The 22,931-nt window shown below is 52.0% G+C and overlaps 1 protein-coding gene across 1 annotated transcript; it reads left to right on the top strand.

The window, feature by feature from the left end:
* Positions 1 to 1,621: 1,621 nt before the first annotated feature.
* gcat (glycine C-acetyltransferase) lies at positions 1,622 to 21,394 on the top strand. The gene is made up of 9 exons (XM_078430359.1): positions 1,622 to 1,840; positions 4,705 to 4,835; positions 6,467 to 6,568; positions 7,713 to 7,859; positions 13,113 to 13,267; positions 14,986 to 15,068; positions 17,643 to 17,814; positions 20,311 to 20,432; positions 21,002 to 21,394. Exons 1-9 carry the CDS (start codon positions 1,645 to 1,647, stop codon positions 21,151 to 21,153), a joined length of 1,260 nt encoding a protein of 419 aa, XP_078286485.1. The 5' UTR covers positions 1,622 to 1,644; the 3' UTR covers positions 21,154 to 21,394.
* Positions 21,395 to 22,931: the final 1,537 nt, after the last annotated feature.

Raw genomic sequence — 22,931 nt, 5'->3', positions numbered from 1 at the left:
TGATGGTCTCCCAGTATCCACCTCCCCTCACATCCGGAATCTTGGAATCATCTTTGATCAAACCCTCTCCTTCGACAAACACATCAAACACATCACAAAGACAGCCTTCTTCCACCTCAAAAACATTGCCCGTCTCCGTCCATCCCTCTCCTCCACAGCTGCAGAAACCCTCATCCACGTCTTCATCACCTCCCGTCTGGACTACTGCAACAGCCTCCTCTCTATGGCTCACCATCAAAAATCATCAGTAAACTTCAATACATTCAAAACTCCGCTGCCCGTCTACTCACCCACTCCCCGATCCGTGACCATATCACCCCCGTCCTTTACAAACTCCACTGGCTCCCCATCCCCCAGAGAATCCAGTACAAAATCCTCCTCATGACCTACAAAGCCCTCCATAACCTGGCCCCATCCTACCTGACTGACCTCCTCCACAGGCACACTCCCACCTGCACCCTCCGCTCTGCTGCTGCCAATCTCCTGTCCCCCCCCCATTCGGACCAAACTCAGATCCTGGGGGGACAGGGCTTTCTCCATCGCTGCTCCCACCCTCTGGAACTCACTACCCCAAACCGTCAGAGACTCCTCCTCACTCACCACATTCAAAACATCACTGAAGTCTCACCTGTTCAGCACTGCCTTCAACCACTGAAGGTCACCTCACCTTCTGTCTCCTTTTTCTGTACGTTTATTTATTTATCTATTTATTCAATTCTCTATGTTCTAGAAATCCCTGTAAAGCGTCTTTGAGTGTTTGAAAAGCGCTATATAAATGTAATGCATTATTATTATTATTATTATTATCTATCTCCGCCATAAAAATATCCATTGACTTGGCCTCCACAGACGTCTGTGCTAATCAAGAATTGATTGACTGTACTATCTATGTCTGCCTTAAAAACATCCATTGACTTGATCTTGAAGATAGACACAAAATGCTGGAGTAACTCAGTGGGACATGCAGTGGAGAAGGAATGGGTGACATTTCAGGTCGAGACCCTTCTTCAGACTATTTCAAGTAACCCCGGCATACAGGGAATGCCGTGTTTACTTGAAGTACTCTGAAGAAGGGTCTCGACACGAAACGTCGCCCATTCCTTCTCTCCAGAGATGCTGCCTGTCCCACTGAGTTACTCCAGCATCTTGTGTCTATTTTGGAGAAATCAATGTTCATTGCCAATAGTGGCCCAGATGACACTGCCCCGCCTCTATGACGTCATTGGCCCCGCCCCATCACTGGCGACGTTGGCCCCGCCCCGTCGGTGCCGACAATGGACCCTCCCCATCGGTGAGGACTTTGGCCCCGCCCCATCACAGGCGATATTAGCCCCACCCAGTCGGTGACGACTATGGTCCCGCCCCGTTGGTGACGACATTGGCCCTGCCCCATAGGTGACGATTTGGCCCCGCCCCCATAGCAGACGACATTGGCCCCGCCCCTTCACAGGCGATATTAGCCCCGCCCCGTCGTGACGACTTGGTCCCGCCTCAAAGGTGACGATATTGGCCCCGCCCCATAGGTGATGACATTAGCCCCGCCTCACAGGTGACGACAGATGCTCCGCCCCATCGGTAATGACACAGGCCCCGCCCCCCGTCGCTGTCTACTTAAGCCCCGCCCGCGGCCGGCGCCGCGCTGTCATGTTGTCCAGACGCGCGCTGTTGACTGCGTGGCGGCCCGGCCTCGGCCTCCTGCGGGCCCGCAGCGCCCTGGCGCGGTTCAACGCCGTGCTGGAGGCCGAGCTGGAGCGCATCCGCGAAGCGGGCACCTGGAAAAACGAGCGTATCATCACCTCCCGCCAGGGAGCGCACATCAACGTGCAGGGCAGCGAGGGAGGTAGGTCGGGCCAGGGGGGAGAGGGGGGGCGAGAGAGAGAGAGAGGGGGGGTGGGGAGAGAGAGGGGGGGTGGGGAGAGAGAGGGGGGGTGGGGAGAGAGAGGGGGGGTGGGGAGAGAGAGGGGGGGTGGGGAGAGAGAGGGGGGGGTGGAGAGAGAGGGGGGGGGGTGGGGAGAGAGAGGGGGGGTGGGGAGAGAGAGGGGGGGTGGGGAGAGAGAGGGGGGGGGGTGGGGAGAGAGAGGAGAGGGGGGTGGGGAGAGAGTGGGGGGGTGGGGAGAGAGTGGGGGGGTGGGGAGAGAGAGGGGGGTGGGGAGAGAGGAGGGGGTGGGGAGAGAGGAGGGGGGGTGGGGAGAGAGAGGGGGGGTGGGGAGAGAGAGTGGGGGGAAGAGAGAGCGGGGGGAAGAGAGAGCGAGGGGGGAGGAGGAGGGGGGAGGAGGAGGGGAGAGAGAGAGAGAGAGAGTGGAGGGAAGGGGGTGTACTTCAGCTTATTAACTGACGTTGGGGTGCCCCTGTTTCTGCATTGGATGTGCAGCAGGCTGCATGGTTCCTTGTTTGTCCTGCAGACTAGTGAGATGGGAATGATTGAAAAGATGTGTGTGTGTATGCACAATGAGAGAGAGGGAGAGAGAGGGAGGGGGGGGGGGGGGAGAGAGGGAGGGGGGGGGGGAGAGAGGGAGAGATGACAAATAAAGATATCTTGAATCTTGACTCTTGACTGACTCTCACAGAGATTGGATCTGATGTGGACCCATTGGTTTGGGATACAAATAGGGCTGTCAACTTTCTCACTCCCAAATACGGGACAAGGTGACGTCAGCGCCCTGCGTCCCACGTGACCTCACCCAGCCAGCGGCCACGTGCTCCCGCTCCACCATTGGTGGGGCGGGAGCACGTGGCCGCTGGCTGGGTGAGGTCACGCGGGGCGATGACGACACCCTTATCCCCATTATTTGGGAGTGAGGAAGTTGGCAACCCTACTAATACGGGGCAAGGGCGGTCCCGTGGGGGACAAACCAATTTAGCCCAAAATATGTGATGTCCCGACAGTTGGCGACCCTAGATACAAACCCTGCCATGGCTGATGTATGGTGGATATCTGTCTCGCTGGCTGCTCTGCCAGTGTCCAATTTCCTCTGCAGCGCTTTGGCGAGCTCCTCAGTTTGACATGTGATCATCGACGATTGATGGTTTAAATCTGTTCTTTCATCTGACTGATTGTCACAGTTCAGTACTGAACTTCCAGTACTCAACGGGAACGCGAGGTAAAGTTCCAATGTCCTGGGAGCATGGCAGCGCGCCAGGGGCTAGTTTGGAGGTCAGCTAGTCGTGTGTGGGCACCTGTTGTGGGCTGCAATTAGCAGCCACTTAGGAGCTTTTGTTTTCTGTGTGTTCTGTTCGTTCAAGTGTTTCATATCGGAGCGTATCGGTGCCAGTAAACTTCTGCACTTTAGAGTAGTAAACTCTAATACAAACTAATTAAACAAAATGGGTGTGAGACCTCCCACGAGCGATGCTGGTGAATTGGTAACAAGAAACAAAGAAATGACGGATATTTTAGTTTAAAGATACAGCACAGAAACTGGTCCTTCGGCCCACCGAGTCCACGCCGACCATCGGTCCCCGCACACTAACGCTATCACGCACTAAGGACCATTTACAATTTTACCAAGCCAATTAACCTACAAACCTCTTGCGTCTTTAGAGTTTGGGAAGAAACTGGAAGACCCGGGGGAAACCCACGCAGGTCACGGGGAGAACGTACAAACTCCGTACAGACAGTGCCGGTAGTCAGGATCGAACCCGGGACTCTGGCGCTGTGAGGCAGCAACTCTACCGCTGCGCCACCGTGCCGCCCTTAGTTTGACATCTATTGTTGGCAGTTTTCTAGAGTCACTAATAGAAGAGGAAGTAAAGAGATAGTTTAGAAAAAGGACAATATAATCAAATCTAGTCAACGTTATTTTATGAAATGCAAATCATTTTGACAAATTTGCTTCTGTATAAAAGGAGCATTGGAGGCCATCCAAGGAGAGGCACCTGGCTGATGACTGGGATCTTTCTGGAGACGCTAGGCAGCTTGGAGCTTAGAAGAATGAGGGGTGACCTTATTCAGACAGAAGGTCCTTGGGGAGCTTGTCAGGATGGACATTGAGACATTTTCACTGGTGTGAGAGTCATGAACAATTGGACCTAGCTACAGAATAAGGGGTCAGTTATTGAAACTGAGATGTGTAGAAATGTCTTTTCTCCGGGGCAGTGAGTCTGCGGTGAAGGCCAGATCATTAGGTAGGTTTGAGATGGATCGAGAAAAATATTGGAAAGGTTGGGTGACGGAGAGTGAAGATGGTACTAGTGTAGATCAGCCATGGCATGGAGTGGTGGGGCAGGCTTGAGAGGCTCCTACTATTGACTTGTTCTTGGGTAGATTGAGGGCAGTTGTCAGAAGATGGTACTTCTTTGGGAAGGCTAGCAGTCTTGGGGACAGCATTTGTTGGGTAGTCAGTGAGCGGAGGGCAATAAGTGTGAGGGGAGGGAGGGGACTGGCTGGGGCAGTGTGTGTTGGGGGCATGTATTACTGGGTAATTAACCGTAATTGGTGGGCGGTGAAGAGGTCTCTTGACCTGGAGCGGGCTGCCAGTGTGATCAGTGAAGCTCCGTCATTTGGGCAGGTCACGGAGGGGGGGTCCTCTTGGGTGTATGAATGGTGATTGGACCCTCAGGGAAGGTCATGGAGGGGGGGCACCGACCCTCTTGGCTGTATGAAGGGTGATCAGACTGCTGGGGAATGATCGGGCAGCACGTTCTCTCCACCAGCGTTGCGTGGCCATCCGTTAATCACCAGTTCCAATTTCTCGTCCTCCACAGCCATTCTGAATTTCTGTGCGAATAACTACCTGGGCCTCTCCAGCCACCCGGCAGTGATCCAGTCGGGAATCGAAGCCCTTGATCAGTACGGAGCGGGTCTAAGTTCTGTCCGATTCATCTGTGGCACTCAGGTTAGTCCATGAGAAGACTTGGAGTTGGAGCAAGATTACTGGGTGCCACTCTAGAGTCCCGACGTCATCACCCCATTGTGGAGAGGATGTTTCCACTAGCGGGAGAGTCCAGAACCAGAGGCCACAGAATAAAAGGACGTACCATTAGAAAGGAGACGAGGAGGAATGTCTTTAGTCAGAGGGCGGTGAATCTGTGGAATTCATTGCCACAGACGGCTAAGCAGTACAATTCAATGGATATTTTTTAAGGCAGAGATTGACAGATTCTTGATTAGTAAGGGTGTCAGGGGTTATGGGGAGAAGGCAGGAGAATGGGGCTGAGAGGGAAAGATAGATCAGCCATTATTGAATGGTGGAGTAGACTTGATGGGCCAAACGGCCTAATTCAGCTCCTGTTTTTCCACTGCAACAAAACCTTTTCACTGTATTAGTACAACAAACTGAACCCGACTCAACTCAGAACTTCAGTTCAGTTTATTTCATCGTCACGTGTACCTCGGTACAGTGAAAAGCTTTTGTTGCGGTGCTATCCGGTCAGCGGAAAGACAATACATGATTGCAATCGAGCCATTTACAGTGCATGGATGCAGGATGAGGGGAAAAACGTTTAGTGCAAGGTGAAGCCAGCAAAATCCAATCAAGGATAGTGCGAGGATCACCATAGAGTTCGGCACTGCCCTCTGGTTGTGGTAGGGTGGTTCAGTTGCCTGATAACAGCCGGTGAAGTCGCTTATGAACCCAATGAGAGTCTTCTGGGCCGCGAGCAATGGGCTGATTCATGCAAGGTTCTGACCACAGCCCTTGGGGCCACTGTTGGATGTCATCAGATCAACACCACTCCTCGTGTTGTCACCTCATGCCCCCACCCTCCAGCTTTCACGCACTCACGCCCGATTCTCTCTTTTGCCCCCACCCATATCTCTTTCTCCTTTGTGTAGGAAAGAACTGCAGATGGTGGTTTACATCGAAGGTAGACACAAAATGCTGGAGTAACTCAGCGGGTCAGGCAGCATCTCTGGAGAGAAGGAATGGGTGACGTTTCGGGTCGAGACCCTTCTTCAGGCTGAAGTACTGAGTCTGAAGAAAGGTCTCGACCCGAAACGTCACCCGTTCCTTCTCTCCAGAGATGCTGCCTGACCCGCTGCGTTACTCCAGCATTTTGTGTCTACTTTCTCTTTCTCCTTTTCTCCTTCCCCTCTCCCTGGTTGTCCCTGCAATCTTTGACCCTTCCCAAATTCTCCCTTTCCCTTCCCGTCCACTCCAGACCCACGTGTCCTACCCCCCCATCCCCTCCGTTCACCCTGTACCATTCCTCTCCCCCCCATCAACTTTGCGTCCTAAATTCCCCTCCTTCCTCTCCACACTGAACGCACGACCCCTCTCTCCCTGCCTTCCCTTTGTCCCACTTTCAACGTGAGTGCCCCCTATCTCCCCCCCCCCCCCGGTTCAGTATCGATGCTGACCTGTAATGTAAAGCCTGGCACCACGCACCTGTGATCCGGACCCACAACCTGGGAGGAGAGAGCTTGCTGCTTGAGGAATGTTCGGAGATTTCACCGGAGAGCACACCTAAGAAGAATAAAGGCGGTTGCTGAGCTGACCTCTCCCCCTGTCTGTGCTTTTGTCCCCAGAACCTGCACAAGAACCTCGAGGCCAAGATTGCTAAATTCCACCAGAGGGAAGATGCCATCCTCTATGCCAGCTGTTTTGATGCCAATGCTGGGATTTTTGAGGTGGGCATATATGCTTCTCTCCCTGCTCCTTCGGCTGTGAACTACCTGGTGTGCTGTGGGCTTTATGCTTCAACTGGGTTCTCTGGTGGTGTGTGGGGGGGTGGGGTCAGGGGTCTGATGGGCAAAATGCAACAAGTCATTGTTCCACATCCCCCACAGCTGGGGCTGGAGGTAGACAGTAGACAATAGGTGCAGGAGTAGGCCACTCGGCCCTTCTGAGCCAGCACCGCCATTCAATGTGATCATGGCTGATCATTCTCAATCAGTACCCTGTTCCTGCCTTCTCCCCATACCCCCTGACTCCACTGTCCTTAAGAGCTCTATCTAGCTCCCTCTTGAATGCATTCAGAGAATTGGCCTGCACTGCCTTCTGAGTTTCACTTGTGCAAGTTGCATGGACCTGTTTAGCTTGGGGCGAGGAGGACCTGTTGGCTTTGCGTGTATCTGAGGTGTACCAGCAGTGGGCAGGCAAGCGGACACTGCAAAGTAACCTGTCGGAGAAAACTGCAGATGCTGGTTAAAATCGACGGTAGACACAAAATGCTGGAGTAACTCAGCGGGGTCAGACAGCACCTCGGGAGAGAAGGAATGGGTGACGTTTCGGGTCGAGACCCTTCTTCAGACTGATGTCTGGGAGTGGCGCAGCAGTCGAGTTGCTGCCTTATAGCGCCAGGGACCCGGGTTGGATCCCGACTACGGGCGCTTGTCTGTACGGAGTTTGTGCGTTCTCCCTGTGACCACGTGGGTTTCCTCCAGCAGCCCCGGTTTCCCCCCCTGACGTACAGATTTGTAGGTTAATTGGCTTTGGTAAAAAATTGTAAATTGTCCCTGGTGTGTGTAGGATCGTCTTAGTGCGTGGGGATCGCTGGTCGGCACGGGCTCGGTGGGCTGATGGGCCTGTTTCCGCGCTGTATCTCTAAACTATGCTAAGTTGCAGGGCTGGTGGCTCAGTGGGTGTAAGCACCACCTATCAGCTCCTGTGGGATCTCCTCTCACTGGGGCTCTGCAGGTGGGCAGTTGGATTCTCGCCCACTGTGTCGTGCGGTGAGTTGCGGTGTTCGTCCGAGCTCCGTCGCCCGGTGATCGGAGGGTTTGGGTGCCGCTGAGGCGAGCTCCTGAGGTCCTGTCCTCTTGCCTCCCGCAGGCCCTGTTGACGCCCGAGGATGCCCTCCTCTCCGACGAGCTGAACCACGCGTCGATCATCGACGGGGTCCGGCTGTGCAAGGCCAACAAGTACCGCTACAAACACCTGGACCTCGCTGACCTGGAGGCCAAGTTACAGGAAGCTCAGGTACTGCCGCAACGCGATTCTGACCTCGGCTGCTGTCCGTGTGGAGTTTGTATGTTCCGTGAAGGAGAGGGTGGTCCTCTCTCACCTCAAAGAGGTTAATTGGCTGCCGTGGCCTGTTCCTAGTGTAGGTAAACGGTAAAAGAATCAAGGAGGAGTCGAGGGGCATTTGAGAGAGGACTGGGATACAGGTGAGCAGCAGTGGGATCTATACGAATGGGGTTGCACGACAGGAGGCCATCAGGAACACATCGCCCGAATGGTCTCCTGTGTTGTAATATGTAAAATAGTAATGTTAATAAAATGTTGAATTACTCTTGTGTTGGGTCGGATGGCAAGAGGTAAAATGTTGCCTGGAGTTACCCGCTACTCCCTGGTGCTGTGTTCCTGCCGGCTTGCTGATTGCCCTTGTCACAGTGGCACAGCAGTAACATTGATGCCTCACAGCGACCCCGACTCCGGGTACTGTCTGTGCGGAGTTTATGGTTCTGTTCTCCCAGTGACGGCGTGGGTTTTCTCCGGGTGCTCCGGTTTTCTCCCACATTCCAAAAACGCGCAGGTTTGTTGACTGATTTCTGTAAATTGCCCCTCGTGTGTGTGAGACGCGAAACGGGGATAACGTTGAATTAGCGTGCAGGTGATCGATGGTCGGCGCGGACCCGGTGGGCCGAAGGGCTTGTTTCCACGCTGTATCTAAACTAAGGGGGTAATGTTGGAATCTTGGTTTATAATCGAAAGCAAGGGAGTTGGTGCAGGAAGATGTCAATGAGGTAAAAATGTCGGTCTCCTTTAAGGCAACAGGTGTGACAAAAGGACCACCTGCTTCTAATAATTTTGTTCGCATTTACAAATATTGGAAGGTGCTATGAAATAGTGGTATAGATCTTTGAACAAAATGAATATGGAACTCGGGGCATGCAGTGTCCGAGCTGTGGAAGCAGCATGTTGTAGGCATCACTGGGCAACAAACACACTGCTGAATGATGTCAAGCCTCCAGGAAGGATGCTGGGACTGACAAGCACAAGGGACTTCAGTTATAGAGTGAACCTGGATTAGCTTCTGAACAAGGTGGTGGAGCTGCTGCCTTACAGCGCCACAGGCCCGTGTTCGACCCTGACAGCGGGTGTTGTGTTCATGGAGTGTCTACATTCTCCCGGTGGCCCCGTGGGTTTTCTCCTGGTGCTCCTGTTTCCTCCCACATCCCAAAGACGTGCATGTTTGTTGGTGGGCCAAAGGGTACTGTATCTCTGAGCTAAACTGAACGGTTTTGATCGGGTTCATGGGGAGGGAAGGGAAGTAACGAGCAATATTCCTGTAAAGCTTGTGTAAGATGAGTCACAGGACCACTGCACCCCAGTTCTGTGCGGCTGTTGAGTTTCTGACACACCCTGCCTGTGAGTAACTCATCACAAGATGGAGACCACCGTCACCTGCCTGCTGCCTCCATTGATTGCATTCTGACGCCAGACTGCGGCCCAAGCAATTTCCGCATGACCCACTGACCTTTACAACTTTGAAATCCATGGGAAGAAGGGGAACTGGCGGAAGGGGGAGTGTGGGTGATGGGCAGGGTGGGGAAGGGGGAAGCAGCAGAGGCCGGGATTGAACCAGGGTCCCTGGAGGCAGCAGGTCTACTGGCTGTGCATCTGTTATCTCCATTGAGCAATCTCTTGGAGCTTGCACAAGCATTACACAGAAATGAGAAATGGATACAGCTACACCCATGTTGCGTACGCTTGCCCCCCCGTGCTTTGCATATGCAGTCATCTGGCTCACATGGGTTAACTCAGTGTTTCTTAAGGGCCTGTCCCACCTAGGCGATTTTTCAGGCGACTGCCGGCGACTGTCAAAGTCATAGCAGATCGCCGGAATTTTCTTTTACCTGACGACAATGACCACGACAATGACCGCGACAGTGACCACGACAATGCCGAGTCAGGTCGATACAAGTTGCTTTTTTTGTGAAACTAGCACCTGGCTAAGAGATTACACCGTCTTTGGAAACATCGCGAAATTCCCACGCTTACCAATGCTTCTCCGGCGTCCTAATTTTCGCTGAAATCACTGACAAGTCTGTAATTACTTGAGAGTTTTGAAGTATAACATCTTGCCTGGGTTACTTGAAAACCAAGCTTCATCAGTAACAAGGCATAAACAGGATTGACTTCCGGTTTACTAATGGCAGTATTAAGAAATTTAATTTTAAACGTGGTTAAATGGAATTTTGGTGCGGAGTGTGGGCATTCTTTGAAAATGTACAGGAGATGCACATCTGGTTTCTGGGTTGCATATCTGGGTTGGGAGCCTACTTTAAAAGTAATCGCTGATGGCCATAAACATCGCGAAAATGACCATCAAACTGTCGCCTCCAATCTCCCTGTCAAATGTCGTGACGGTAAATAAATTGGTTAAACGCAAGTGTTTTCTGGTATCTTCAAATGACTGTACTTAATTTAATATTACGTGCTTCTAAATGCATCTGCGACAACCTAGCAAACCTGGGGACAGCGTACGACAGACAGCGCACGACAGACAGCGCCCGCAATAAGCTACGATACCTGGCGACGAGCCAGCTGTCCCCGAGAGATTTCGATCCGGACAATTTCTCAGCGACGCGCCGAGATCCTCTACAATTCTTTGAAGATTCCTCACGATCATGGCCGCGACACCCCGGAGAACTGTCGGTGACAGCCTAGTCGCCAGCAGTCGCCTTAACATCACCTAAGTGGGACAGACCCTTTAAACTCATTCACCCTTGAGTCTTTATCGCAAAATTTAATTTACCCTCGACTAAATTTTCTTACTTTTTTGGGTAATTTTTGTTTTATTCCCCCTTGTGTATAATTTTATATTTATTAAGTCATTCACCCTTCATGCACTCCTCTAGTTTCATGCACCCTTGGGTGAACCATTCACCAGTTTAAGAAGCACTGGACTGTTAACTAAAGGTCCCCCACTCTCTCTCCTCCCACTCTCTCTCCTCCCAATCTCTCTTCTCCCCCTCTCTCTCTCTCTCTCTCCTCCCCCTCTCTCTCTCCTCCCCTCTCTCTCTCCTCCCCCTCTCTCTCCTCCCCCTCTCTCTCCTCCCCCTCTCTCTCCTCCCCCTCTCTCTCCTCCCCCTCTCTCTCCTCCCCCTCTCTCTCCTCCCCCTCTCTCTCTCCTCCCTCTCTCTCCTCCCCCTCTCTCTCCTCCCCCTCTCTCTCCTCCCCCTCTCTCTCCTCCCCCTCTCTCTCCTCCCCCTCTCTCTCCTCCCCCTCTCTCTCCTCCCCCTCTCTCTCCTCCCCCTCTCTCTCCTCCCCCTCTCTCTCCTCCCCCTCTCTCTCCTCCCCCTCTCTCTCCTCCCCCTCTCTCTCTCCTTCCACTCTCTCTCTCCTCCCACTCTCTCCCACTCTCTCCCACTCTCTCCCACTCTCTCCTCCCACTCTCTCCCCCCACTCTCTCCTCCTCCTCTCTTTCTCTCTCTCTCTCCTCCCACTCTCTCTCTCCTCCCACTCTCTCTCTCCTCCCACTCTCTCTCTCCTCCCACTCTCTCTCTCCTCCCACTCTCTCTCTCCTTCCCACTCTCTCCTCCCACTCTCTCCCCTCCCCCTCTCTCTCCTCCCACTCTCTCTCCTCCCACTCTCTCTCCTCCCACTCTCTCTCCTCCCACTCTCTCCCCCCACTCTCTCCCCCCACTCTCTCTCTTCCCCTCTCCCCTCCCACTCTCTCTCTCCCACTCTCTCTCTCCCACTCTCTCCTCCCACTCTCTCCTCCCACTCTCCCCTCCCACTCTCTCTCCTCCCATTTGGTTCCAAACTCTTCCTTGCTCTTGCATCCCCTGCCTGAATGTGCCGCTGTGCTCAAGCAGAATCCTTCAAATCCATTATCCCTGCTGAATCCCCGCGTCACCTCATTGTGAGCAGCTACCTGTTTATTCCATTCCGTGTCAATATCTCTTCCAATTTTAACCACTTCCAATGACAACCTGTGTTGTGTCCTTCAAACCCGCCTCCACCTGCCTCTCCTCGCCTGCATCCCCCTCTCGCTTGCTGGCACCTCTTCATTACTGCCTTTATCTGGACTTGGAAGATACAAAGGAAGTTTCAATGAACAGTGAGTGTAGGATAGAAACATAGAAAATAGGTGCAGGAGTAGGCCATTCGACCCTTTGAGCCTGCACTGCCATTCAATATGATCATGGCTGATCATCCAACTCAGTATCCCGTACCTGCCTTCTCTCCATACCCCCTGATCCCTTTAGCCACAAGGGCCACATCTAACTCCCTCTTAAATATAGCCAATGAACTGGCCTCAACTACCTTCTGTGGCAGAGAATTCCACAGACTCACCACTCTGTGTGAAGAAATGTTTTCTCATCTCGGTCCTAAAAGACTTCCCCCTTATCCTTAAGCTGTGACCCCTGGTTCTGGACTTCCCCAACATCGGGAACAATCTTCCCGCATCTAGCCTGTCCAACCCCTTAAGACCCGGGTCTCTGGGACTGAAAGGCAGCAACTCCACTGCTGCGCCACCGTGCGAACCTTAGTTACATTCGAAATCCAGACTTTGCCTGGGATCGGTTAGATCATAAGACACAGGAGCAGAATTCCGCCCATCGAGTCTACTCTGCTATTCAATCATGTCGCAGTCCAGTTTGAGATTCAGAGGGCAGCTCTTTACTCTGGGAGCTGTGAAGAGGTGAAGAAGCCTTACATTTATACGGACTGAGCCTGCCGGTCGGCCTAAACGAGTTGGGCCGAGGGATATGTTTCCATGCTGTAAGTCTCTATAAAGCTTGTCCATATTAAATATGCTCTGGGCCAGAGACTTTTGCCCGTTAACGTTGGTCAACTAAAACTACTTTACAAATCATGAAATACCTGTCAAATTGCAGCCGTTATTATAAAGTCGACCTTGCTCCCAAAAGAGCCGTTTGGGTTGAGGGACATGCGCCCTTTGAAGGGGGGCCGGGTGCAGATGCAGGGGGGTGGTGGCGATGGTGGGAAGGGGGGTTGGCAGTCGTGTGTGGGTCAGGGGCGCTGGGTGGTCTGGTCGGGGTTGGCAGTCGTGTGTGGGTCAGGGGCACTGGGTGGTCTGGTCGGGGTTGGCAGTCGTGTGTGGGTCAGGGGCGCTGGGTGGTCTGGTCGGGGTTGGCAGTCGTGTGTGGGTCAGGGGCGCTGGGTGGTCTGGTCGGGGTTGGCAGTCGTGTGCGGGTCAGGGGCGCTGGGTGGTCTGGTCGGGTGGGACTCTGTAAATTCTCTGGCGTTCACTTGCAGAAGCACAGGATCCGCCTGATAGTCACCGACGGGGTTTTCTCCATGGACGGCGACGTGGCTCCGCTGAAAGAGATATGTGACCTGTCGGACAAGTACGACGCCCTGGTCTTCATTGACGAATGCCACGCCACCGGCTTCATGGGAGCCAATGGACGGTAGGGAGCCGCGCACGTGCCTCTGCTCCTTGCCCTCCCCATCCACCCAACACGTGCGTGGGTCTGGAGGCGAACAGGTGGACGATGCTTGTAGAGTGATAGAGGACACCTGTAAAGGTAGAGCCGTACCTTGATACAGCATGGAAACAGGCCCTTCGGCCCAACCTTCCCCACACCGGCCAACATGTCCCAGTTACACTAGTCCAACTTGCCCACACCGGCCAACATGTCCCAGTTACACTCGTCCAACTTGCCCACACCGGCCAACATGTTCCAGTTACACTAGTCCAACTTGCCCACACCGGCCAATATGTCCCAGTTACACTAGTCCAACTTGCCCACACCGGCCAACATGTCCCAGTTACACTAGTCCAACTTTCCCACACCGGCCAACATGTCCCAGTTACACTAGTCCAACTTGCCCACACCGGCCAACATGTCCCAGTTACACTAGTCCAACTTGCCCACACCGGCCAACATGTCCCAGTTACACTAGTCCAACGTGCCCGCGTTTAGAAACATAGAAACATTCCTCGTATGTCGCAAAACATACTTGGCAAATAGAAACATGGAAACATAGAAAGTAGGTGCAAGAGGAGGCCATTCGGCCCTTCGACCCAGCACCGCCATCCACAATCAGTAACCCATGCCTGCCTTCTCCCCATACCCGTTGATTCCGCTAGCCCCTGGAGCTCTGTCTAACTCTCTCTTAACTCCATCCAGTGATTTGGCCTCCACTGCTCTGTGTGGCAGAGAATCCTCTTCGCAGTTCGCACTGCCACCCAGCATTGTGCCATGTTCACACTGCCACCCAGCTTTGTCCCATATCCCTCCAAACCTGTCCTATCCATCCTTAAACGTTGGGATAGTCCCTGCCTCAACTACCTCCTCTGGCAGCTCGTTCCATACACCCACCGCCCTTTGTGTGAAAAGGTTATCCATCCCTCAGATTCCTATCAAATCTTTCCCCCCCCTTCCCAAGGCGTGACATGCTTTCCGTAATCATCCCAAGCCAATTGTTGTTCTGGACTGAATCTGACCTTGGGGTGGGGTGGGGGAAGAGGGGAGGAGAAGCAGGCGGCCATCTTTAAAGGAAAAAGTCAGCACAACTTCCACAACATTTTGTATTTTCTTGTTATTTGCCCCAGCCCTTCCTCGGGTCAGTTATTCACAAAATGCTGGAGTAACTCAGCAGGTCGCGTCAGTGGTAATGTCACTGCTGCAGGGTATTGTTTGTTGACTATCACTGATGCATGCTCATCAGTTCTAGAAGCAGAATTAGGCCATTCGCCCCATCAAGTCCACTCCACCATTTAATCATGGCTGGTCTATTTTTCCCTCTCAACCCCATTCTCCTGCCTTCTCCCCTGACACCCGTTCTAATCAAGAATCTGTCGATCTCCAACTTGAAAACTATCCACTGACTTGGCCTCCACAGCCCCTTCGAAGGGTCTCGACCCGAAGCGTCACCCATTCCTTCTCTCCCGAGATGCTGCCTGACCCGCTGAGTTACTCCGGCATTTCGTGTCGACCTTCGACACAAGAATATGCTCTGTTCCCAGCCCACTCGCCCTGGCACCACGGATACCATTTCACGATATGAATCAGAAATCCAGGTGAATTTATGAAAGTAAAAGTGATTGACTTGAGCGAAAAAGTGAAAGTTTAAAAAAAATTGTGAAAGACTGAGTGAAATGTTGTTCCTTTCTCTGGGGCAGGGGGACGGACGAGCTGCTGGGAGTGATGGACCGGGTCCACATCATCAACTCCACTCTGGGCAAGGCATTGGGTGGAGCAGCAGGTGAGGAAGGCTGTGAGGCTGGGGCACGATGAGTTGGAGATCATAATCATAATCATTCTTTATTATGTTGTTGAGGGGAGTCCAGAACCAGGGGCCGACTAGGCTTGTATACACAGGAATTTAGAAGGACGAGAGGGGATCTTATCGAAACGTATAAGATTATTAAGGGGTTGGACACGTTAGAGGCAGGAAACATGGTCCCAATGTTGGGGGAGTCCAGAACCAGGGGCCACAGTTTAAGAATAAGGGGTTTGGCCATTTAGAACGGAGATGAGGAAAAACTTTTTCAGTCAGAGAGTTGTGAATTTGTGGAATTCTCTGCCTCAGAAGGCAGCGGAGGCCAATTCTCTGAATGCATTCAAGAGAGAGGTAGATAGAGCTCTTGAGGATAGCGGAGTCAGGGGATATGGGGAGAAGGCTGGAACGGGGTACTGTTTGAGAATGATCAGCCATGGTCACATTGAATGGCGGTGCTGGCTCGAAGGGCCGAATGGCCTCCTCCTGCACCTATTGTCTATTGTCTTGGAATAAAGGGGAGGCCATTTAAAACTGAGGTGAGAAAGGAACTTTTTCACCCAGAGAGTTGTGAATTTGTGGAATTCTCTGCCACAGAGGGCAGTGGAGGCCAATTCACTGCATGAATTTAAGAGAGAGTTAGATAGAGCTCCGGCGGCTAGTGGAATCAAGAGATACGGGGAGAAGTTGGGCACAGGTTACTGATTGTGGATGATCACCCATGATCACAATGAATGTCGGTGCTGGCTTGAAGGGCCGAATGGCCAACTCCTGCACCTGTTTTCTATGTTTCCGTGTTTCTATAAGCCAAGTATGTTTTGCAACATATGAGGAATTGGTTAGGTTGGGACCCTGACGGAGGGTCCCAACCCGAAACTTCACCCATTCCTTCTCTCCAGAGATGCTGCCCGACCCGCTGAGTTGCTCCAGTGTTTTGTGTCTATCTTTGGTCAGACCGCACGTGGAGTTCTGCCTGTCTCTGCCTCGTGGCACAGATGTGCAGAGAAAGATGATGGTAGAAGCTTTGTCAGGACTTAGTCATAAGTTCGAGGAACATAGTTAGGCCATTTGCCCCCATTAGGTCTACTCGTGGCTGATCTATCCTTCCCTCTCAACCCCATTCTGCTGCCTTCTCCCCGTTACCTCTGACACCCGCAATAATCAAGAATCTGTCGATCTCCGCCTTAAAAAATATCCACTGACTTGGCCTCCACAGCCATTTGCAGCAATAAATTCCACAGACACACCAAGCTCTGACTAAAGACTTTAGTAGTGACTTTGGTCGTGACACTAACCTATTGGTATTAATCATTAGAATCAATCTGAAGCTCTGTCGGATCAGCGAGGACTGGATAAGGATTTCAAGATGGAATCTGACTTGGGGGGGGGGGTGGTGAGGAAATAGGTAATTGCTCACCGATCCAGTAGTGAGTTCAGGAGAGACTTCTCAATGCACAAAGTGGTGCATCATAGAGTTGTATAGTGTGCAAACCTTTGGTCCAACCTGGCCACCTGCCCCAGCTACGCTGTCACATTGTCCGATGGTTCCTCGATCTTCACGTTTGCAGAGATCCAGTAAAGTGCATCCCGTCCATCAAATCCATCACACCAGACATGACTTCCCCGTGGATTGTCACCTTGTCGTGGCGGGGAAGCTTGCGTGGTCCTGAGATCCTGAGAGCGATGCTGTCTGGAGCAACGCTCCTGGTAGGGTCACCCATGGCGGTAAGGTCGAGGGGGAGGTCCCTGACAAAGAGCGATCCGACCAAGACCTCAACGGTGGAACAGGCGGAGGATGATGGCTGACTTTAGTGGAGCGTCTCAACGGTTGGGAAGGTGGATGGATGAAGGCTGCAGCAGAAAAGGGTCCCCGGTCGTCTTGGACTCCACGCCACTGGATCCTGACCCAGATCAGTCAAGGACCGTATGGTGGCTGTCTGTGCACCAGTCTCCCCACGTTAAACAAAGTCACGCACAGGCGTCCTCCATAAAGGGAATCCAATGGAGAGGACAGCCATACTCCCTTCGAGTGACCGCCGATGATGACCAGACATGAGCACAGTAGGTGAACATGTTGCTTGTGGCGGTGTAGGAAGGAACTGCAGATGTTGGTTTAAACAGAGGATAGATACACAAAGCTGGAGTAACTGGCAGCATCTCTGGAGAGAAGGAATGGGCGACGTTTCGGGTCGAGACCCTTCTTCAGACTGGTTATGGATAAGGGAAACGAGAGATATAGACGATGATGTAGAGAGATAAAGAATAATGAATGAAAGATAGGCAAAAAAAGTAACGATGATAAAGGAAAAAAGCCATTGTTTCCTTTTTGTGAAAAAGAGAAGCTGGTGCGACTTGGGTGGGGGAGGGATGGGGAGATAGAGAGAGAGAGAGAGAGAGGGAGAGAGAGAGAGGGGGATGCCGGGGCAGCCTGAAGGTGGCGATCTTGTGGACTAATTCGAGGAGCAGTTGCTGGGTCTGGGCTCGGACCCAGTGGGTGTAGCGCCCCTTTACTGTGGCTGCACCATTACCGCAGTCATTGACGTGCCGTCTGTTCCCAAGGTGGCTACACCACTGGACCCAAGGCAGTGGTGGACCTGCTGCGCCAGCGCTCCCGGCCGTACCTCTTCTCCAACACGCTGCCCCCTCCCGTGGTCGGGTGTGCCTCCAAGGCCCTGGACATGCTGATGGACAGCAATGACATTGCCCAGACCATGGCATCTAAGACCAAGCGGTAGGTCGGTCTTTCTCTTGTTGAAGGTTCAGAGCGGCAACGGGCCCTTTGGTGTTTAATCTGGGTAAGTGCGATGCACTTTGGGACGGTTAAATGTAAGGGGAAAGTATTCAGTTAATGGAAGAACCCTTAACACCATTTATGTAAACCACCGGGTGGCGCCAGCAATGGCTGCCTTGCCAACAGTCTGTCTGCCCCTTCGTTCTTTGTTGTTTGATAGTATGTGTTAAATGTATGGTTTTTAGTGTTCTTTAGCTTATTTTATGTGGGGGGTGGTTGGGGGAATCTTTAGAAAATCTCGTACCTTGACGGAGATGCGATTTTTTTTCCGTATCGTATCACCGTCCGCACTGCGGCCTAACATCGAGGAGCTGGAGGCCTTTGCTGGAGGCCGTGTCTGCATCGGCCAGCCACCGCCCCGTACATTAGCACTGATCCACACACACACGCTGGTAGTATAAGACAATAATTGCAGATACTGGTACAAATCGAAGGTATTTATTCACAAAATGCTGGAGTAACTCAGCAGGTCAGGCAGCATCTCAGGAGAGAAGGAATGGGTGACGTTTCAGGACGAGACCCTTCTTCAGTCTGAAGAAGGATCTCGACCCGAAACGTCACCCATTCCTTCTCTCCTGAGATGCTGCCTGACCTGCTGAGTTACTCCAGCATTTTGTGCACACACACACACACACACACACACACACACACACTGGGGACAGTTTACAGAAGCCAATTATCCCACAAACCCGCACGTCTTTGGAATGTGGGACCATACCGGAGTAAACCCACGCGGTCACTGGGAGAACGTGCAAACTCCGTGCAGACAGCACCCGTAGTCGGGATGGAACCGGGTCTCTGGCGCTGTAAGGCAGCAACTCTATCGCCACGCAACCATGCCGCCCAGCCAGCCTCCTGCCAGAAGGCAATCTCCTGCCTTGGGAATCGTTCCCCTGCCAGAATTTGTGGATCTTGTCGGGAGAATTTTATTCCCAAACAAATCTGTGTTGCTTTCCCTGTCGTGGATGGGTGGGGGGAGGGTGTGGTGGAGGGGAGAGTGCTGAGTGGTGGAGGGGAGTGTGCCAGGAAGGGGGGAGGGGGTGAGGAGGGTGTCCCGGGATGAGGGGAGAGGCCGGGGGGGAGGCTTTACGCAGAGACTGACGGCATCGGCAGTGTTTCCATACCTTTCCAAAATCTCAGACGCAACCACGGTATCTGACTCCACTGCGACTCGACATAATTTGTAAAATTTGCCCCACAAATCCCCTTTAATTTTTATTTTTTTAAAGGCATTTACTTTAAAGAAAAACACGATTTTCGTTGAGATTTGTTTATTTTAAAAAGCCATTTATTTGACAGAAAAAACACGATTTTCATTGAGATTTGTGTTATTTTTAACAAAAAAATGCGCCATTTATTTTAAAGAAAAAACGTGATTTTCATTGACATTCATTTAATTTCTTTTAAAAAAAAAACATTTATTTTAAAGAAAAAACGTGATTTTCATTGACATTTATTTGATTTCTTTTAAAAAATCCATTTATTTTAAAGGGGAAAAAAAGTGATTTACCCACATCACAATGGGAACCCAACGAGGTTTGGGCCCATCTATCTATATACTAAAACTATCGTTTGTTTGTTTGTACCTGAACTACAGCCAGAACGGTACGCGATAGCTCGACAATTCTAGGCCCACCTTACTCACCGTCGTCCCTTTGGTGCCAGTGGAAGAAGTTTCATTGAAATCGGTGTTATATTTTTAAAGTTATTCACATTTTAAAGTTTAAATCTATCTCCTAGGGGGGGAGGGAGGTGGGAGGATAAGGGGGGAGGGAACGGGGAGAGGGGAGGGGGGGATGAGAGAGTGCTGCATCAATGCAGGACCGGAATGGGCCCAATGGTCTAGTCTCCTTTAAACTTCTCATCGGTCAGTGGAGGGGAGGATGGATGGGCAAGATTGGAGGAAGGGGGTGATGGGGGGGGGGAGGGGGTGTCGGGGATGGCAGGCAAGGTGGGCTCAGGGGAGGATGAGGAGGGGGGGGGAGCCCCAGGGAAATTGGAAGGGGGGGAGAGGCCGCAGTGTTACTGGGGGCCCAGAGGTCACACAAGTGTTGGCAGGAATGTGGAAGACCTGGATAGAGTGTATGTTTCCACTGGTGGGAGATTCCAGGGCACAGCCTCAGAATAAAAGGGAGTACCCATGGGAAGGAGGCGAGGAGGAGTTTCTTTTGTCAGAGGGTGGTGAATCTGCGGAATTCATTGCCACAGACGGCTGTGGCGGCCGTCATTTGGGAATATTTGAAGCGCAGATTGACAGATTCTTGATCATTACGGGTGCTGGGGACAAGGGTTATGGGGAGAAGGCAGGAGATTGAGGTTGAGAGGGAGAGATAGATCAGCCGCGATTGAATGGCGGAGTGGACTTGATGTGCTGAATGGCCTAATTCTGCTCCTATGTGAATGATTTGTGATTGGGCTCTTTGCTGTTTTGTGCAGATTCCGCAGTCAGATGACGGCTGCAGGATTCTCCATCGGTGGCATGGACCACCCCATCTGCCCGGTGATGTTGGGCGATGCCCGGCTGGCATCCGCTATGGCTGAGGACATGTTGCAACGAGGTAAGGGGCAGGGCAGGGCAGGAGGCCGGGCTTGTGGGCGCAGTGCGGGGGCACTGGGTCTCACTGCAGCCCTTGTTGTTCCCGTCGGCTCGCCAGCTCCTGGCTGAGTCAGTGGCCCAGGCCAAGGTTCCTAGAGGTCCTGTCCTCCTTGTTGAACCGTCCAAGGTGGCAACTGGTGTTCCTGCGACATCCACTGAGCTGCCAACACTGAGCAACGGGAGCGATGCAGGGCCGCTCAGCCCCTCAAGCCTGTCCTACCATTCAACGCAATCATCACGACTCTAACCAAGGCCCAACTCCTCTCCTGCCAGGTCTCCCTGGTTCTAAATACGTGCTTTCAAAAATGTATCTATCTCTTCTTGTAACATCCTCTCCACATCCACCCTTTCACTATTCGGTAAGTTTCATTGATGTCCCCCCCCCCCCGCATGCTTCTAAACTCCAGCGAGTGCCGTCAAACGCTCATCCTGCGTTATCCCGGTCGGTCCCGTATCGCGGGGACGTGATGGCGAGCCTCTGTTGGGAACGCTCTGTCGCCGCTGTTTAACCCGCTGCTGCTCTGCCCTCAGGTATCTACGTGATCGGCTTCAGTTTCCCCGTCGTTCCCAAGGGCAAAGCCCGGATCCGTGTGCAGATCTCGGCCTCCCACAGCGACCAGGACATCGACCGGTGCGTGCAGGCCTTCCTGGACGTTGGCCGCAAGCACGGGGTCATTCCGTGACCGCCGTCCGAAGCACAAGAGGGCAGCTGCTTTTTGCCCGCGTGGGGCGCGAAGGACATTGATGAGCCAAATTATATTTCCACTACAAAAAACAATATTCTGAATGTTGCTCTCCGGGCAAACTAATTTATTCAGGGTTCCAATGTCTGATTTTTGTGCCTTTTTTCGGAAGGATATGTCAGGCTTGTGAGAAACGAGTTTCTTTTTTGATTGCATTTATAAAATGGAATATTGCTGCTAATCTGTGGACTGTTCCTGATTTAATTCCGTTCACTTGACAGCGTAAATCAAAAGAAATGATTTCCATCAGCAGGGGTTGGGGTAACCAGAGATGAAATAACTGGCAGTGTTTCTAGGGGGAGCTGGAGAGAGTTTTTTTTAAACTCTGTAATTTGAAGTGAGTTTCCTGAAAGCAAGGTCTGATAATCCATAGGAAGGAACTGCAGACGCTGGTTTAAACCGAAGACAGACACAAAGTGCTGGAGTAACTCAGCGGGACAGGCAGCACCTCTGGAGAGAAGGAATAGGTGACGTTTCGGGTCAAGTCCCTACTTGAGAAGGGTCTCGACCCGAAAACGTCACCCATTCCTTCTCTCCAGAGATGCTGCCTGTCCCGCTGAGTTACCCCAGCGTTTTAGTGCCTATTGTCTGATAATTCATGTTACCTGTAGCTTCATGTTACCTGTAGCTGAGTGTTGTCCCAACCCGGCTAAACAGAGGCCTGGGGCAACTTCAATGTACAAACTTTACAGAACATTCCCACCCATTTCCTTCTCGCCCCCTTTCATGACACAGTCGAGAAAGAAAACCTCTGGATTCAGGGGCTTAAGGTCTCAACATGTTGTTCAGTTAAGTTACCCGCTGAGTTACTCCAGCATTTTGTGTCTTTGGTGTAAACCAGCATCTGCAGTTCATTCCCACGCGTTCAGTTAAGTGCTCTGCCTCTCAAACCAACTCCTGCCTGTTGTGTGTCATTGTTACAAAGCAGACAAGCAGTGTGATTCTCCCACAGCATGTGCTGTCCATATCAATACTAGATGGATGTATAACGTTATTGGTCATTGCTAAATTAGTTTATACTTCTGGGCACAACTTTAGACACCGGGTCAACAGCTCACCAATAAAAATAACAAATAGGACTTCTCCAGCATGAAATAAAATCCTGGTTTTAAAGAGATGGATTTTAGGGAAGTTTCAGAGGCTTGGGCGGTGGAGATATGGAGATAGAACATAGAAAGATACAGGTAGCCACAGAATGCCGGAGTAACTCAGCGGGACAGGCAGCATCTCCGGAGAGACGGAATGGGTGACGTTTCGGGTCGAGACCCTTCTTCAGACTGAACCAGTCTGACTTGGATCAGTCTGAAGAAGGGTCTCGACCCGAAACGTCACACCATTCCTTCTCTCCTGAGATGCTGCCTGTCCCGCTGAGTTACTCCAGCATTTTGTGTCAACCTTCGATTTTAAACCAGCTTCTGCAGCTCTTTCCTACACATAGAAAGGTACAGAACAGGAACCGGCTCTCCGGGCCACAATGCACCAACCATGATGCCAAGTTAGACTGATCTCATCTGCCATCCCTCTATTCCTTGCCCTTCCACGGGCCGATCAAGAAGTGTCGCATCTGCCTCTGCCACCACTACTGGCAATGAGTTCCAGGTCCCCACCACTCTCTGTGTAAAGAACTTGCCCCATGTATCTCCATTAAACTTTCCCTCTCTCACCTAAGAGCTGCTCAAGGTTTCGAGGTCAGTTTGTTGTCACATGTACCAATTAAG

This window comes from Rhinoraja longicauda, chromosome 40 (assembly GCF_053455715.1).
Source record: "Rhinoraja longicauda isolate Sanriku21f chromosome 40, sRhiLon1.1, whole genome shotgun sequence".
Classification (NCBI taxonomy): domain Eukaryota; kingdom Metazoa; phylum Chordata; class Chondrichthyes; order Rajiformes; family Arhynchobatidae; genus Rhinoraja; species Rhinoraja longicauda.
The sequence above is the reverse complement of the archived record's forward strand: the minus strand, read 5'-3'. Positions and strand labels throughout refer to the sequence as shown.